The 18096-nt window shown below is 35.5% G+C and overlaps 1 protein-coding gene across 1 annotated transcript in view; it reads right to left on the bottom strand.

Annotated features, from left to right (window-relative positions):
- Positions 1-18096, bottom strand: part of USH2A (usherin) — a 397775-nt gene that overhangs the window by 295263 nt on the left and 84416 nt on the right. Inside the window, exons 16-19 of the mRNA XM_062573566.1 lie at positions 15597-16091; positions 12956-13228; positions 11163-11320; positions 9633-9777 (exon numbers count right to left, since the gene is read on the bottom strand). Coding sequence (XP_062429550.1) covers positions 9633-9777; positions 11163-11320; positions 12956-13228; positions 15597-16091 — 1071 coding nt within the window. The remainder of the gene's footprint in view (positions 1-9632; positions 9778-11162; positions 11321-12955; positions 13229-15596; positions 16092-18096) is intronic.

Here is an 18096-nt window from a genome sequence, read left to right as displayed (position 1 = left end):
CAACACAAGTCTTATCCTAGTCAACAAGAGCAGACAGCTATCCATCCAGAACACTGATGTCCCACTAGGTTTTTTTCCTTGTGGTATACATATAAACTAAGATGACATTGGCTTATAAACAGATAATTATTCAGTTCAAGAAAGTGATCTTCTCTAACTTCTCGCTACCAAAATCAGTGCGCTGTAAGACTCTACACCAGACTGTTTCTATGAAGGTATCGGCATAAGATAGTTTTACGTTATCACTATGAACCTCTTATTGCGAAAATCAGTATTCTGATATTCTTTTAAACATTCTGATAGGGTTGGTCAGTCTATAGCTAAATTATGAACAAAATCATTAACTTTTTTAAGTACTGTCCAGTAAGCCACTGGAGGGCAGCACGACCTGTTTGGGTAATGAAGTAATGGCCATACAGGTGTGAAAGGAATGGACCAGCTTTGAAACAGCAATACAGACATCATCTGGGGGAGAAGCACAAGAACACTTCACTATTTATAGAATCTATGTGCACCTTATCTTGCCTTTCTTCTTCCACTTCTTTCCCTTAGGAAGAATGTGATTTAACAACAAACTTCATTTGCAACCAGGAAGCGAAATACAATGACAACCTGTTAACATTACTTGTTCTAGTAATGACATAGTAAAGAGCAATAAAAGCCTTTCAAGAACACTAAAACCTAAATTAAAATATGGGTCTTCGAAGTCTGACATACTACCTCACAGCACACCATTGTATGCACTATGAGCTCTTTACAGAGCAAGACTGCTTCATTTAGAATGAATTAATTACATCCTCTTAAATATTTGTGCGTTTACCAGATCATTAACATATTTTTCATTTCTCCCATTTGCCTGTAGCATGTTGCTAGTTCTTTCCTTTCCTTCCTCCTCCCCCCCACCCCCCAACTTGATAAATATTCTTGTTGGGAAAGCAGGGAGTGGGGGAACTGGGAAGCTGCCAGTGACACTGGGTATGGCAGGTTCCTGCTTAGGCATCATTTATGACTTCACAATCTAATTAGTAGCTCATGCTATGCTAGAAATTTATAATGTCAAAATTGAAGTAATGCAGCGTGAGGTCATAAGCTTTCCTGCCGAAGCAGGGCACAGCACTAATGAATTGCAGTATTAATGCACAGGTTTAAATAGAAAACATGGCTTAACAATCAAAACTTCACCTTTGGAGGGAACTAGTGTACGTCAGCATTTTAAATGTGAGCATCGAGGTTGAGCCCTCCAGTTCAGCTCACTGATGGTAAAAAGGAAATGCTGAAATTCATTATTTGTAAAACATATACAGCTAACACTTATGACAATAACAGTATCTTCCTTTAAAGTCTAGTATTAATAAAAGGCAGTTACTTGGACCATAATTATGGCATCCCTGATACCCAAACTCAAAGCTTTTATGGGGCTTATGCAATTAACTACTTAAATGCATCGTAACACTTGCTTCTCTGACAGGGAAGTATTGATTTTTTAATCATTTTCAAGTCTCCTCTAGCACAAATAAATGTACTACAGTTACAGTTAATGCACTGTGTACACGCATTAAACAGTGGCATGACACAATTTATTATTTTGTGATATATGGAACAGAAGCCTACCCTTTCAGAAAGTAACATCCTTGCTATAATGTTAGTATTTAAACTATAGCATCATTGATGCTGGAGAATTTTTGTTCATCCAGACAACGGGGAGACCATTCATAACAGACTACCTAAGTCCACACCAAAAAAAAAGCCCCAGAACAAAAGAACCCAAACTCTGCACAGGAACAGAGAGGATGGAAGAGAAATATGTATCACTAGCCCTGCATGGTACTAAATGCTGAAATTAAAAATATTCAAAACTGAAAGATACAGTATATATTTTCCTAAAGGTGTCACTGTGGTACCTGTAGCTACTTTCAGAAAGATGAATTGACTATAATTTTACCTTATTTAATTTTTTTTAGTCACGTTCTGTTAAGACACATCTGTCAAAATAATGAGCATACTAGATTTTAGTGGATTCAAAGTCACATTTTGTGTATTTTAATTATGTAGTTTTAATGTCTTGCTATATAATACATATTTAATATATTATAAAGCTAAAACAGTATTTAAAAGCCTATGATTGCTGCATGCCATTGTGTAGCAGAGGGCACAAAAAAGACCAATAAAGACAGATGGTCCATACAGCTTATGTTGAAGTCATATATCTAAATATAGATGTTGCTACACAGGTCATTACAAATAAGCCTTTCCCATGTGTGTATGCACACACATGTACACAAAAATGAAGTTGGTAAGTAAAGAGCAGTTAATTTTGTTTTGTTTGAAATAATATCATTTTAGTTTTAGACTCGAAGACAGATGCCAGCATTTCACTCTGAACAGATGGTAATTCCATCTAATAGTGCATCTCTGTATTAGTAAGGTCTGTTGTGTATACAAACAGTAATAAACACTAGGTAAGGATCAAAATAAATTTTAATTGTTGACATTAAATTCTGGCAGCCACAGTTCTAAGGATACAATACTCCTTTCTCAAGTCTGTCAGGTTTACTAATACAACTGCTAAAGCTTTTCCATACCCTGCCAGATTCTTGTCCCAGGAATAACATATTTACACTGTGGCTAAATTTAACAGGCTTACATATGTTTGAATAACTACCTCTTAGCATATTGTACAAGGATATCTGGTTACCCTTCCACAGAAGTCTTCAATTAGCCGTTCTGCATTAACGGGTGAGGTTTCATTGCTGTCCAATTAGTTCAAAAAGGTAATAGTAATAAAATATACAATTTTTGAATTATCGTTCATTTGAATTCAAAATGCACACATACAAATTAAAACAGGAATGGTCAGCAAATCTGAGGGCAAAAACTTTGAAAAAAGCTTTGAATTTTCTTTGCAGATACAATTACATGCAAAGCCTAATGCTCACCCATTTCATTTTTGCTACGAGTTATTGCTTCGCAGGACCATGAGATGGCCATAGCACTTCTAGCATGATCTTTGCTTTCTGTACTTCACAATAGCATCAGCTATTTCAACAGTAAATGAGTCAAGAAATAATACCTGTGTCTTCTGACAATATTTTAACTTTTTAAAAAAGATTTTTAGAGCCCATTTTGGAATTCCTCACAATAAAGGAATAAAATGACTCAAAACGGACATCCAGAGAAAATTCAATAAAATGGACATGTTGCAATCATATTTCTTTAAAAATAGATTTAAGATACAGTATTTTTAAAAAAATCATGAAAAATATATTGCTTCCACCATATGGGGCAACCAACGACTCACCAACCGATTTAAGATGCAGCATATTGAGCTGACCATATGTTACAGTGCTGTTGAATGGCTGAGTGATTCATGCCCGTCACATTCTAGTATATCAATTAAAGCTCCTTGAAGTCTGCATGATTTGTGTCTCTGTTATTAAACCCTGCTAATTCATCCCACTTACACATCTGTTATAAATCTCTAGGAGTGCTGCATGATTCATGGCAATCTGTGAGCATGGTACAGCAAATTCTTCTCCTTGTAATTAACAGTAAATTGTTTTACTGCCATGCAATGAATTTTTCAGTTATATTGCAAATGAACTCCTAAATGCACGGTTCTTTCCTAAGAACTGACTTATATCATTAGGCAATTAAAAAGTATTGCTTTGAACCAAAAGCTTTTAATCAAGAGGAATACAACTTAAACACAGCTTAAAAACCTTGCAAATTCGGCACAGAGGGAACAGAATAACTGAGCTATTTTCTAAAGTATAATATGTTGTTTAGCAGGGGTGAAGAAACAAATAACTTGGCTCCCTACTATTTTCTTGAAACTCAAAGAGCAGTTTAACTACAGCTTGAACATTTGGCAAGATAAGTTTGAGCAGATACTGTTTATCTCAGAAGTTACTTAAGTCATCTGTCATTACCAAATTTCTCAGATTGCTTTACACTTTTCTAATTGTAAAACAGTGTCTTTATTCTTGAAATAAATAGTTGGATAATTAGCTAAGATGAATCATCAGAGGATTCCAATGCTGTTCAAGTGTTCTTGTCAAAGGTGAAGCAAATTCATTTCAGCTTTGCCTCTGCAGCTTTCTGAAGAGGCTTTGATTTTTTTTCCCTGCTACATTCTTGGCAGCAGCCTCAAATTCATGAGTCCATACATCAAGTCAGTAGTTTAACAACAAATGAAATTAAATTCAAAGAAGGGAAACTAATTGAAGGACAGCAACAAAAGTGTTTGGTAATGTGCTTTTTAATATGGCATGCCACATTTGCATGATAATTTTTCCTTTTTAGCATGGAGCAGAAAGTGACTAGCTTAATGAGGGATTATTCAAGACAGGAACGAACAAAATGCATTCATAACTAAGAACAAAGATTGTATTATGAAACGGAAACAGGCAACTGCCAAGAAGTAACTGGATGATTGGTTTATGCATTATGAATAAAAAGGTAGAAAAATATTTATATTAGTATTCACTAATGACTATATATACAAGATTGTTGTAATTAAAATTATAAATTAACATATTAAGAGTGCTTGTTTAATCACTTCGGGTCCTATTCACAAAGAAGACACTAATGTACATGCATGCAAAACAATGTGTGTTTTCAGGCCAGCAGCAACTGGCCCTCATATTTCTCTTCCACAACAAAGGAAAATATATGTTACTAATTACCTGTTTAATGGGTATTTGTGATTTCAAAATTGAGGCATAGTATTTTGTAGAAAAGCAATCTATGACAGACATAAACAAATGTTATATTGCCATGACAAATGGGATGAGGCTTTTGAAAAGGGCTTGCACTGGACCTTATTCGTGAATGGAAAAAATGGACAAATTACTCAGACTAAAAGGGTAATCAAAAAGAAAATGGCATCAAGGAATGTCAGACAGCCCAGAAAGCCCATCAGCATCATTACCCCAGTAAACCCAGAGGCAACTCCAAATCCACCAATACAACTGCTTGAGAAGTCTGCCAAGAAGCCAGATGCAGCTGGTGCTGGAAGAATATCTTCTACAAATTAGCTTCTGAACCCTATAATTGTCATCAAAAGCAAAGGATCAGTAATAAAATGTGCTGGGGCAAATGGCAGCAATCACAAAGCTATGCTTTGGTGTCTTGTAAAAATGTTTTTAAATGAAGTTTAAGAAAAACTAAAGGACAAATGAAAGACAAACTTAATTGCCAAAAGTAAACTCAGTCACATAGTACTCAGTGAAACATAGCTGTATAGATTGTTTAAGGCACTCTGACTATCCGATATTGAGAAGTGTAGGATGAGCAATTGCTGTACTGGTCTAGTCCTCATTCAGCTAATTCCATCCTGTTGAAATGTCTCAAATTGGTGAGGGCAGGAATAAAAGGTAAGTGTTTGCCTGCATGCCTGAAAAGTTTGGGAAACATGCATGCTTCATCTTCACAGGTGCTGCAAAGAATAATACAAGTCATTCATAATTTTAAGCAAATACATTGTTAAAAATTGCTTTTTATGAACCAGCTCTTTCAGTGTTACCAGCTAGTATAGCTTTCCTCATTCCAAGGAACTGGCTCACAGTATTACATAAGATAAAACCATGGAGCACTTTCAAAAATAAAGTACTTCTGAAAATAAAAGTATAGCCTACAACCTGATACCAATAACAGGCTGAAAGCTACTCTCAAAAATCAACAAGAATTTGAACCTGACAGAGCTTGAAGAAAGCAAAAAGATAGAATTTGGCTCCAGATGTTGAGACAAAAAAAAAGTATAATTACTGTCCAGTATTACTTTCAATTATATTCACGTAGCTCCACTTGACTTCCTTGAAGTAGCAAAGACAAAAATGAAGCTAAAATTTGGCTCCAAGTTTTCAAAGTAGTTAAAATAAGCTTCTTCCTTATTTATCAGCCAAGACTTTCAATAATGTATGAACAATATCGCAGTACTCAGAGTATTTAAAATAGAGCAAGGAATGTGGAACGTACATGGACCATAAAAACATCCTTAGTTAACATTTGTAAGACCCATTGAAAAAGTAGGAAAGAAACACTTCAATGATTTGAGCCTTTAAAATCTAGCTATTTCTGTATTTATACCTAAACATACCAAATCTAGGGTCTAATTCTAGCCAGTCTCTGAGTAACAGGGAAGGGTTAATCCTCTTCTTCCATTGCCACGACATGCTTGCTTTGGTTTTTCATCCTAATATTGGACTACCACATCATGCTGATCTTCCAACATTATTTTCCATCATTGGAGTTGGTGATTAATCAGGTATACATATGCAACTTCTTTTATTTCTCATATGTCTTTCCTATTCTTTTTTTCTCATTTCATATTCATTTGTGACAGCTTCCACTCAGCTTTAATATAAAATAAAGTATTTCTTATGAATTCTCTATTTTGTTAGCTTCCTTCTCACATTCTCCTGGCCATAATGTATTCTTTTATTGCTATTTGCAAATATTATGAGTTTGTGTACTGGATGGGAGTTTGGTTGCCAGCCTGACAGGTGCAAGGATGCATGGCTGATTTTGGTTTTCTTTCATACTCCTTTGCAGCTGCTCATGAAATATTCCAAGTACTGATGTCTACACTGAACCAGGTTGGAAGGTATCTACTTGTTATGTATGCTTCTGGATTATTTTAACTTAAAATAAGTTATCCTTTGAAAGATTTCACATTGGAAGAGCAAACTGTTGCTGATATTTCTGCTCACTTCAGTCTTGCTACTAAATTGTGACCCAGACTACAGAAGTCTTTCCTTTCTTTTCCTTTTTCTTTTCCTTTCTTTTCTTTTTATTTCCTGTTTTCTTTTTCCTTTCCTTTTAATTTCTCTCAACTTTTCTTCCTCAGCATCGTTGTTTCTAATGATTTCATGCTTCTTTTCTGCCTTTGTTTTTATTTGCTGTGTCATTCCATATAAATAAGCATGTATCAAGAGAAAAAGAAAAATGACGTATTTCTAAGACTATCTATTTTCATAGCAAGTCTTCAAATTAACCTAATGAATATAGACATAGTCTAAAAATGACTTGCAACTTCTGTTGGCAAATTTTAATAGGAACTGGTAGTTCTAAATGCAAGCTAGTATAACTCTATTGGACATCCCAAAATTGCACTCATCAAGGTACCCGTTGATTTAAATGTTCCATGTAACAAACCAGTATTCTCCACATAAAAATAGCTTCTCCTCCTAGAGATCAGAGAAGAATCAGTATAATTCAGTATAACCTCTAGACCAACTTGGAATACAGTTAAAAGCTCCTGGATTGTTATAGTGACACTTCAGTCATGATGTCCTCCAAAAAGTTCCCTTTGCCAGAGCATAAGAGTGACACAGAGTCAGGGAAAAGTTTGTGCCAGAGACACATTTCATAAAACAGAATTCCTCAGCAACACTAAAAAGGCAATTTTAATTTTTGCACCTTTCAGCAACACAAAGAGATATTAATAGACTAAGATTTGATCATCTATTTTTATAAATGACAGGAGCGGCTTCTCCTAACTTACTTTGCTCTAAGGTTGAATTTGCTCTGATTTAAAAGTAAACACGAGTAGTGTTTCTTCTAAATTTGCTTTTAAAAGACCATTTTACAAAAAATAATATTCCCAAATGGAACATGCATAAAAAAGTCTGGATGGAGACTCTTAAACAATTGTCTCCAGAAATGAAAAATACGAACAATGAATAATAAAATGCCATGTAAAATCTGTTTTATTCTTCAGTTTGTCAAAATTTAAGATATTGCATTAATACGCTTTAAAAACATGAAAAACCTTTTACCTACAAGGCCTAGAACTGGTAAATGAGAAAAGACTACACTGAGAAACATCTAATAAATCTGGATATATCTATTATTCTATTTTGTATTCCCCTGCATTCCTTAATATGAGTGGTCCCTAAGTATTATTGCTACCAAGGAGGAGATGGTCAATAAACAAGCTGTTACTCATAACTAAGCTACTGTTTCTCAATATTTTAATAAATATACAAACACAAACTTGGATCATTTATGCTAATAAGGTGTCTTAGGCCATACTTGTTTCCATGGTTATTAGTACAGACTGGAACTCTGTTCCTTACATGGCCGTGTGGTATTGAATAAAGTTATGCTCATACAAATAGGAAACTCTTTAGACAGCCAGCTTGAACCTTTAAGACGTTGAAATTGAAAATCAGCAATTCGGAAAGAGAGAAGACTAACAACAATCTTTGTCCACTGAAACATAAGGACTCTACATCAACAAAAGAAATAAACCATATAACCTCCACTGGAGATCAAATAGAAAGGTATTTTAATAAGTAGATAAACAACAAATAGCACACTAAGGGTAATATTCCAACAGCCTAAATTCCACTTCAGTTCATATACATAAAGCTTCCCATTTACTGGCTCTAGGCCATTCCTTATTCCCTGCCTGAAAGCTCCTATATCTCTTCATTGATTAATTAGAGGGGCTTTGACAGAATTCAGGCAACTCAGATATGGTCCAGAGAGACAAGAAGAACGTGTTGAATAGGCAGAAACTTTCAGATTTTTTTCCTTTGAGAGACAAAATTATCTAAGAAGTGATTTCAAAGACCATCATCACAACATCCCTGTAACAACACCACTAATTGTTTAACTGAAAATGCTAATATTGTGAAAGTAATGCTGTGTTTTAATGCCTGTACAAAAGGAAACTGTAGTGTTAAGTGGCCAGATCTCTGCAGGTGACCACCAATATGTCACATAGAAGGGATTTTAAGCTTAAGTCAAACCGCGTACCTTGTTTCAGGAATAAAAAGATTTTCCTAACAATTTTTCTCTCAAAACCCTTTTGGTCCTTTTATGTCTAAGAACTGAATTCATGCCAGTCTTTCCATCAAAGTAAATATAGGGTTTCTCCATCTCTGTTCTATACTGATGCTTATTTTTCCCCAAATGTGGAGAAAGCTAGTATCTTTGAAGCCCTTGAAAAATGTGATTGAAATTATCTCAAATCTTGAAAAATTATTAAGGTACAGAGACACATAAACACAGTTTGTTAAGCATTGTTTCCTTAAGAAAGTATGATACCTACCAAATCTAAGAAATATCAGAGGGTAAACCAACATTTCAGACAAGCAAACTCAAAGCATGGATGTTGCCTCTGGTTTAGAGACACAAATGTACACACTATGTACACGTTAGAGCCTAAATACAAAAAACATTCAATTCATCATTCATGTTTAGCACGACATTTCACAGTACAGGCAATTTGTATGTCCTGTTGTGCAAATGTTACACATACCTTAAAAAAAAAAAAAAAAACAAAAACAACAAAGCTTAGCAGCATACATGAATGAAAAGGTTCAGCCACATTCATGTACAATTACAGTTTAAACAAACAGGAGCAAAAAAACCATATAAGTAACTCGCAATTAAGAGCATGGTACACAAATCCTACCGCCAAGGCAACATACCTTAAACCTGCACTGCAAAAATATTGTTTTGTTTTTGTTCTGTCAAGGTAAGCAAATAATAATTAAGCGAGTCGCTTTGTATTAATACAACACCCATCCCTGTCACTGTGCATCAAACTATGATCATCTATAATGGTATTCATTAGCAAACCGTGTGTCTGCTTTGCACTTTGATACAGACTGTTTTCTTACCAGCTGCCAAGGTTTGCCCTGTGCCTGGCTCACTGGTTACGCAACCAATTTGATTGCAGAGAGTAATAGTGAAGTTGTACAACTTGTATGGTTTTAATCCTGTCACCACGTAGGACAGCTCGTGAGGCTCAGCTATATGCAAAACCTGCAAGGCAAACAGATTAGATGATGATAGTTGGCTAATGTCATCAATTCAAAGGAACAGAAATGCTATGTTCACTAACATTTTGTTTCTGAATTTGCAGATTCCTTCGTTTGGACATGGAAAAGCTTGCCAAGACCTACTGAGGGAGAGGATTACTTTGGAGAATCTCAATAAGCTAGGATTTAAATGATTATACTTCCCATCAAACTGTTTTATGGGGTAACAATCCAGTTCCTGAGTGGATAAATGAGGAAACAAAGTTATTGCCTTGTAAAGCTGCTTGGTAGTGCAGCTATCACTACAAACAGAAGTGCAGGACAGAAGACGCTACAACGCAGATGACACCACTAAGCGATGAAATCTGACCGTCGCTGAATAAGTCACTTGATTAGCAGGCCATTACGACGGATGGGAGTAGGAAATACCTAGAGGCATATGAATCTGCTTTACTTTAGCATTATTTTAAGCTATCAGTTGGAGACAAGGGAACTGAATAAGATGTTATACTTTAGATAAATTCTTTATCGGATGTTTATTTAGATGAAAAATCTCACAAGTCTGTGTCCAGAAGCAATTTATAAACAATTATATATTATCACAACAGCCCTAGAAGGTAGGTAGGCAATATTATCCCCATCTTATAGACAAACAAACTGAGGCCTATCTATGATACCATTAAAAGCCTAAGTCAGCTCTGAACTGACACATACAGTGTCAGAGTACCTGATCTGCTCCCACACTCTGATTATAGATGATGTTTCTTTGCTTGTTCCTAAGCTTTTTTCACTATTACTGCCATGGTACTTGTTTGCAAAACCCACTTATTCAAAAATTAAAATAGCATTTTAAAAATCATTTATTTAGACTTTATAAAATGGTTTGTTTTTATAATAGGTTTTCAAAGACTTGTCTATTATCCAGGAAGCTAGACAAGTTTTTTGTTTTTTTTTTTTTTTTTCTTTTTTGGATCTTATGGTTGTTGGGTTGTTGGGTTTTTTTTTGTTTTTGTTTTTTTTAGTGAAGGCAGAGATTCCTACAAAACATGACTTTAAGCATATCAACAAATACTGCAGTAATACAGAATTAGACCACATAAAGATTAAGGCAATTTAAATGATGCTGCTTAATCTTGCCCCTCCTGCTTTGGAATCCTACCCACCGCTGAGAACAAGCAATTTCAGCACCACCACTTAAAACCTAAAAACAATGTACAACGTTAGAGTGTAATCAAGAAAATGACAAACCGAGTAAGTTAAAAAGATCAGAGGATGTACAGCAATTGGGCAAATAATTTCATCAGGATATAACAGAATTGAGAAGGAAACCAGACTTGATTATCAATTTTCCTATTATCAGTTAGAAAAATCATATTGCAACAATAATACCTGGGAAAACGGTGGCAAGAATTTTTGTTCAGTCATCAAACTTATGCTGTATCCAATCACTTCTCCTCTTGCCAAATTATCTTCAGGTTTTTCCCAAGACACATTGAGGGAATATGGTGAAAGAGGGAATACTGATGGAGATGGCATGAATACTGGGGCTGAAATCAAATGAATACAGTAACATTCATAACATAAATGAGCAATGTGTCATGCAAGCTTTCTTACTGTATTTGTAAAACACCATCTCTTTTATGGACTTTTCAGGTCCAATTCCTTTTTAACCAACTTTTCAGGTATAACTGGAATTTTCATGTTATTTTGAAACTACATGAAAAGTATCTCACTCACCCATCATTCTCCTGTTTCCCACCGTGGCCACGAATGCTGATTAAAACTCGGCCTATGTCTTCAAAGCTCTACTAATCAACACTAAAGTTCTAAACCCTGTACCAGATAGGAAGTACACATAAATAAAAAGGTTTGAAGAAAAACTTCGGGCAACTTGGGAAAAAACCGATAAAAGCAAAAGTGTTCAATACTTCAGCATCTTAAAAGCAATTTTGTTTGCTGGGCCAGTTTAGAATTAACATGTCTCTCACTTCTTACAAAACAGTTCCCTTGTCTTCCACTGCTAAATCTGTAAAAGGATTGTTTGCACTGCAGTTAAATCCCCACCTGATTACTCTGTAATAATAGCATACCAACTCACAGCACTTCTGTTACGTACAAACAACCACACTAATGGACCTCTTCCCAAATACAATTTAACACTTTTATGACATACAGTATTTAAGAACAGATATGCACAGAGACTCGTTTTGAAAGGGTAATTAGTTTAGTCTGCTATTTTTTCAGGAGCAAATGATTGAGGACATGATTTTCAAGCTATCTGTAAACAAAAGTATCAGCGATGTAACATAGACGTTTAATCGCAAAACACAAGCTTTATCAGCCTAAAAGATCAGATTTCTCATATAAGGATTTAGATAAATATCCATTATTTCAGAATAATATGCCAAATGGAAAGTACTTATTAAAATCTGGTCATAAGAACTGTTGTGAACTGATTGAACTTCTAAAAAAAAATCAGTCCATATTATAATACTTGGCCTTTATACAAGCATATAAGTAATTTTAAGTGCTATGTACCTGAAAAAGTAACCCTCAAGTTCTTCAAAAAAAACTTTTAAATGATCAAAGCTAAATCTAAATGACCAAATCCTCAGCTCAGGAAAACTTATTTGAATCCCCTTCCAGCACATACATACTTTTCCGGGCAAAATTCCTAAATCATCCTAACTCATTACAAATTGGTGATGAAAACAATCTTCTCTCATATTTTCTCTTTTTAAAGAATATATAAATAAAATAGTGGGGAAATCAAAAACTGCCTAGTAGATTTCACAGTCTTTTAGTTCTGAAATTTTGGTTCAAGTGGCAGAGTTTATTTCTTCAACAGCATGATTTTATTGGTGAAGAAATTTTTTTCCCCATCACATACTAAGTTCTGAGAGACTCTGACTTCTTTTCAATTAGAATCACAGAATTGGTAAGTCTGGAAGGGACCTCTGGAGATCACCTAGTCCAACCCTTAAACAAGTGGCCCATATGGGGATTGAACCCATGACCGTGCCATTATTAGCACCAGGCTCTAACCAACTGAGCTAAACCTAACTTAGTTAAAAATGAGAAAAATGCATCCATTTTGAATCATTGCTGAATTACTCTTATTGACCAAACCTTAAAAAATGCATTCCAATTTGTTTAGTGAACAAATTCAAACCAGCACTTACTTGCTTCTGCTGTTCGTCCTGATACCCAGTCTGAAGATATGCTACCTGCCATGTTTACTGCTAGCACATAAAATTCATATTCTGTGAATGGTTCAAGATCAGTGACCATGGTACTGGTCTGAGGCGGAGCCAAGGCATTTTCATTAGCAGACTCCAAAACCGGTTGAGGACTGAGCCATCCACTGCTTTGGAAAACACGAATTTCAGGAGGAAGAAAGTTCCCATCTGATTTTAATTTTTCTCTCATGTAAAGTTCATATCTTATAACTATACCTAGACAAAAATGCAAGCCAGAAAAATTAGTGTATTAAAACTATTTTTAGAGTTCTACTAAAATATCAGTGCAAATACATTTAAAGTCCTAACAAACAAATAATGAATAAATACAGAAAATATGTCAAGTTTTTTTTCTTTCTGTTATTTTTATCTAAATATTCACTTTTACATTTTTTTGGACTACACTCTTTATTTTCCCCTCCATATAATTTTAGAGTTTGCTAGCAAAGTTTGCTGACTTACTCCACAAGTTTTGCTATCTGTACTTGAAAGAAATACATTAAAGTTCTGACCAAATGTAACTGGCAACAAGTTCAGGCCTCCGATTTTCAAAGGGACATTTTCTTTTTGTTTTACATAACGGATAGGACAGTATTTGAGCAGCAGTTAACTGCTGACCTTTCAGAAGAGACTATTGGATAGGAGGGGTATGTGTTTTCCATCAAACCTACATACCATGTAGGCATGAAGGTCTCACCACTTCAGAAAATAAAACTTCACTATTACAGTAGAAAGTGATACATGACCTAGGTAGGATTGTGGAAGCAGTCTAGCTCCAGGAGCACACAGAGAGCTGACTGCAGATTTCCCAAATGAGAAAGGAGAGAGACATTACAAAGCCAGAAGATGGCTAATTAACGTACAGTGTAAGTATTTGGGGCTGTACGCATGCACAGAACTGCAGAGGTGGCTTTGGAAAAAGGGCTTTTCTCCTTGTCTTCTGAGAAGATGAGGACATCTGACCAGACATTGACGGAAACACAGGAGCATTGCTTAAAACTGCCTGTGCTGTTAATTAACAGCTATTTTAACCTAAAGATAATTGAACTATTGGTACTTTGTTATTCACTGCCATCACTGGAGGGGAGGATAACAATTATATACTAGTGAGTTAAAACAAACCATATACTGAATATAATATATCTTTTTAAATTTTAGAAAGCAATACAACCATGATACTAGCTCTTTGGCACAACAGCATGGAAGCCTGTCTGTAATACGGGTGGACAAATTCATGTGACTTTTCAGCTAGTTAACATGGGGTTCCAAAGCCAAAAAAAACCCATAACGGAACGGTTTCCAGTATAGGGGAAACTAGAGTCAACAACCTCTACACATCTAAGATATGTTTTCTAGTTGCTAGCTCAAGATGAAACCTGTATCTTATTTTTCGAGCTTTCCCTGTTATTGGCACTAGTTATACCTAACCATTCCTACACATGCCAGAATCACATTCTCACTTTGCTGTGAGTGCTCCATTACACCTCTATGCTTGTGAAAAGATCTGTTTCCAGCAGCCGCTACTGAAAAACAGCTCACCCATGCAATAGCAAACAGAGGTCTATGTGCTACAAGTATCAGTTTGGAAGAAGGATAATCAGTCCTCCTTCCACTTTCAGCTGTTGAGGAAAAGTAAAAACGGAATCTAATGGCTGAGGTTGGTTTTATTGACCCCCATATGAAGACAGATCGGGCAGGCACAGCCACCAAACTATGAAGAGTATATGCCATGGGTTGAGCAGAAAGTACTAAGAGCAAGTATCATGATCTACGTTGTAGGTACTGCCCCTCCAAACATATAGACACATTCTTGTGTGGGCATTCTTAAGTCTAATCTGGAAATATTATGCAAATAAGATTTTCACAGAGGAAGGTGAGCTCCTCCATAAACAGATGCTCATTCTGTGAACAGATAAGAACACTTGTTTAAACAAGTGCAAATATTTGTGTGTGTAATTGAAAGTTCACAAAGCTCAACTGTATATATATTAAAAATAAAGTGTTTAACAGTAAAATATGTGGCATCACAAAAGCATCTTACAACAGCTGTGTTCTCAGACTCAAAAACCTAAAATATTATTAGGCAAGTTAGACCAGCAAGTCTTGGCAATGGCCTAAACCCTAATAAAGTTATGCTGGTAATAGAATTAGTTACTACACATGACGGATGGTTTTAAAAACAGACTTCTCTGTTAATTTTTAGATTTTTCTCATAATTGTTACCTACTTATTTATTCTCTGTACAGCCATATTACCACATTTGTCTGAACTCGGCGATCTGGCAAATTAGGAAGAAATTGATTTTACTGTAAATGTTTAATTATAGATGTGATTTTTTTGTTGCAGCAGATGCCACTAATGGCTAAATTCTCGTCCCATCACACTCAGCTAGAGTTCTGGACTCCAGAAGAACAAAATACAGACTCTGACAATACGTTGAATGGTGTCAGGCAAATGCAGATGCTGCCTTACTTTATTCACTGTTCATGTCTCATGGCTAAGGATATTCCAACTAGATTTGAAAAAATACTGCTTTTTCTTTGCATGGTCTTTGATTTAAGAAAGTAAGCATCGTATGTCCTACCGTTTGGCTTCTCAGGTGGTGCCCATTTCACAGCCAGTTCCGTAGAGCTGATGATATCTATAACAGGTGGGTGTAACCCTTCTGGAGGAGCTTGTGCAGTAATTACCATTACTGGCTGGCTCTTTAAGCAGCCTCCACTGGTACATGCTTCCACAGAAAAAACATATTTTGTAAATGGAATGAGATTCCAAATAATTGCTGAGGTTTTTAAACCTTCATACTGGCCACAAGGCTGGAGATCAACCAAGCCAGTACATGTCAAAACATATTTTTCTATGGGCCCAGAGTCATTTGAAGGGATTGTCCAGTAAAGCAAAACAGAATGATGACTAACAGGAAAGACTGGGTTTAAATGCAAGGTTCCTGTAGGTATCCCAGATTTTGTTCTGTACGTCACAGAGGCACTTCTAGTAAAACCATGAACATTGCTGGCTTGGAGGTAATAGGAATAGAAGGTATATGGAGATAAAGCAGTATCAGTGAACGTCTGAACACCTAAAACAAACAGGTGAAAAAAATTTAATACACACAAAAACCTTAATTTGCATAGTTAAAAATAAAATCTTTCAGTTCCTAACTCCAAGGTGTAAGATATTTATGCCTCCTTGCATCCTCTTCTTCCTGAGATCACTGACTGTAACTTTCACCATAACTTTTCAGGGGGTTTTCTTTTTTTTCAAATAGGAAAATAAGCCTCCTGTTTTCCCCTTATTTTCTTCCACTGTACATTGGCATCACTATAGAAATATTTTTTCCACTTAATTCCTGCTTTAATCATGAACAAGATTAACAATTATCTTATTATTCATCCTTCACTTGCAAATAATTATTTTGGTTGTAAATCATCACCACCAGTATTAGCAAAGTGGCTTTAGAAAGATAGACATTCTGCAAATTTTCACACCCTTGTTTTTGATTCATGTGTAAAGCCATATATTTCACCTTTCTATGCTTTCACTTCCTTGTTTCTAAAATGGTACTTGATGGGTCATTTGTAAAGCACTTGATCTTGAATGAAAAGTGAAATATAATTGCAAATAACTACTGAACAGGTATATCCCAGACCGTATTTATTTTCCTCAGCCTCCACTTTTCATTACTTTAGGCAGCTTTTTAACAACAGGACCATGAAGACCTTCAGGGTTTATCCCAGACGCAGTTATACACCTCAGCCTGTATCCAGCCATGGTACAAAATGTGTATAAATACAATCATAATACCATACATGGTTTTGTCTTAAGAGATAGTAGACAGTGAGTAATATATTACGTGTGAGATCATGGAGATTCTTAAACTTTTGCAAAACAGGTATTTCTATATCCTCTCTGTGCATTTGCACTGGCAGGCCAGTCCTGAGTGGAGGACCTCAACGTTATTAGTATTGCTAGATATTCAAACCTTGACAAGCAGCAGTGTCAGCCCAGTAATTGCCTACAGCATTTCAACTACCTGCAATGATCACATATGTGTCGCTGGGGTCCAGTCATAAGAAGCCTGGGTAGTCTCATCTTCGTGCCTTTGAAACCTTGGTATTTCAGGCAAGGTTCCAAAATGGCTGAGCCAGCTGTAGCAGTGGTTATTGGGATATCAATGTGCATTACGAGAAATTGGATTGCAACCAGCAAGTTTATTCACTGCAGATGAACAACTGATCACCAGATGGTAACTTTATTTCAACAGGAATATAGGCTAGATAAAATTGGATAAAACCAAAAAGTAGAAGGTTCTATGTTCCCCTGGAAAATAATCCCACCATCCATTTAATTACCTGTATAAATAATTAGAACCAATGTGATTTGGAGTTAGAATCACAAGTAGCTTTGTGTGGGAATTTCCTGTATTTTAGAGCAAACATTTCATTTTATCCTCAAGACTGGTATCTCCTGAGTTTCTGGCTTCTGAGAGCACAGTTAGCAAAACATTAATTTAATTGGGTATTCTGCAATACTATCAGCCCGATCATCCAGCCAATTGAGGGGATTATTCTTAATTTTCCTTCAAAAAGTTCAATGTTTCTAACTCTCATAAGATCATTATTCATCAAGTTGCACTCATCTGGCATTTCATGAGCGTTACAGATTCTGCACTATACTGAGAACAAAGTAATAGAATAGTGTCAAAATAAAACAGAGTTCTGCCACCAGAAACAAACTGTTCTCAGTATTCAAATACCATTCAGTTGATGATTTCCTGGCAATTGCCCTAATTAATGATGTGAAAATGTCAGAAATGTCTTTTTAAACTAAATCTATATTTTTACAAAATAATGGTTTGTTAAATATAAATATGCTAGTGTCTGATTACCCAGCTAATATAAATTCAGAATTGTTTAGTCTTTACATAAATCTATAAGTAGAGCCATGAAATAACATCCTCAACAATGCATGCTTTCAAGTACATTACAGAGCATAAATTTATGAAAACAAAATATATTAGCTTTACTTTTGAAATGAGTTCATATTTTTAGTATATTTAGGCTTTTAAAGCAATTTAAGGGATT

This window comes from Rhea pennata, chromosome 3 (genome assembly GCF_028389875.1).
Source record: "Rhea pennata isolate bPtePen1 chromosome 3, bPtePen1.pri, whole genome shotgun sequence".
Taxonomy (NCBI): Eukaryota; Metazoa; Chordata; class Aves; order Rheiformes; family Rheidae; genus Rhea; species Rhea pennata.
This window is presented reverse-complemented; position numbering and strand designations above follow the sequence as displayed.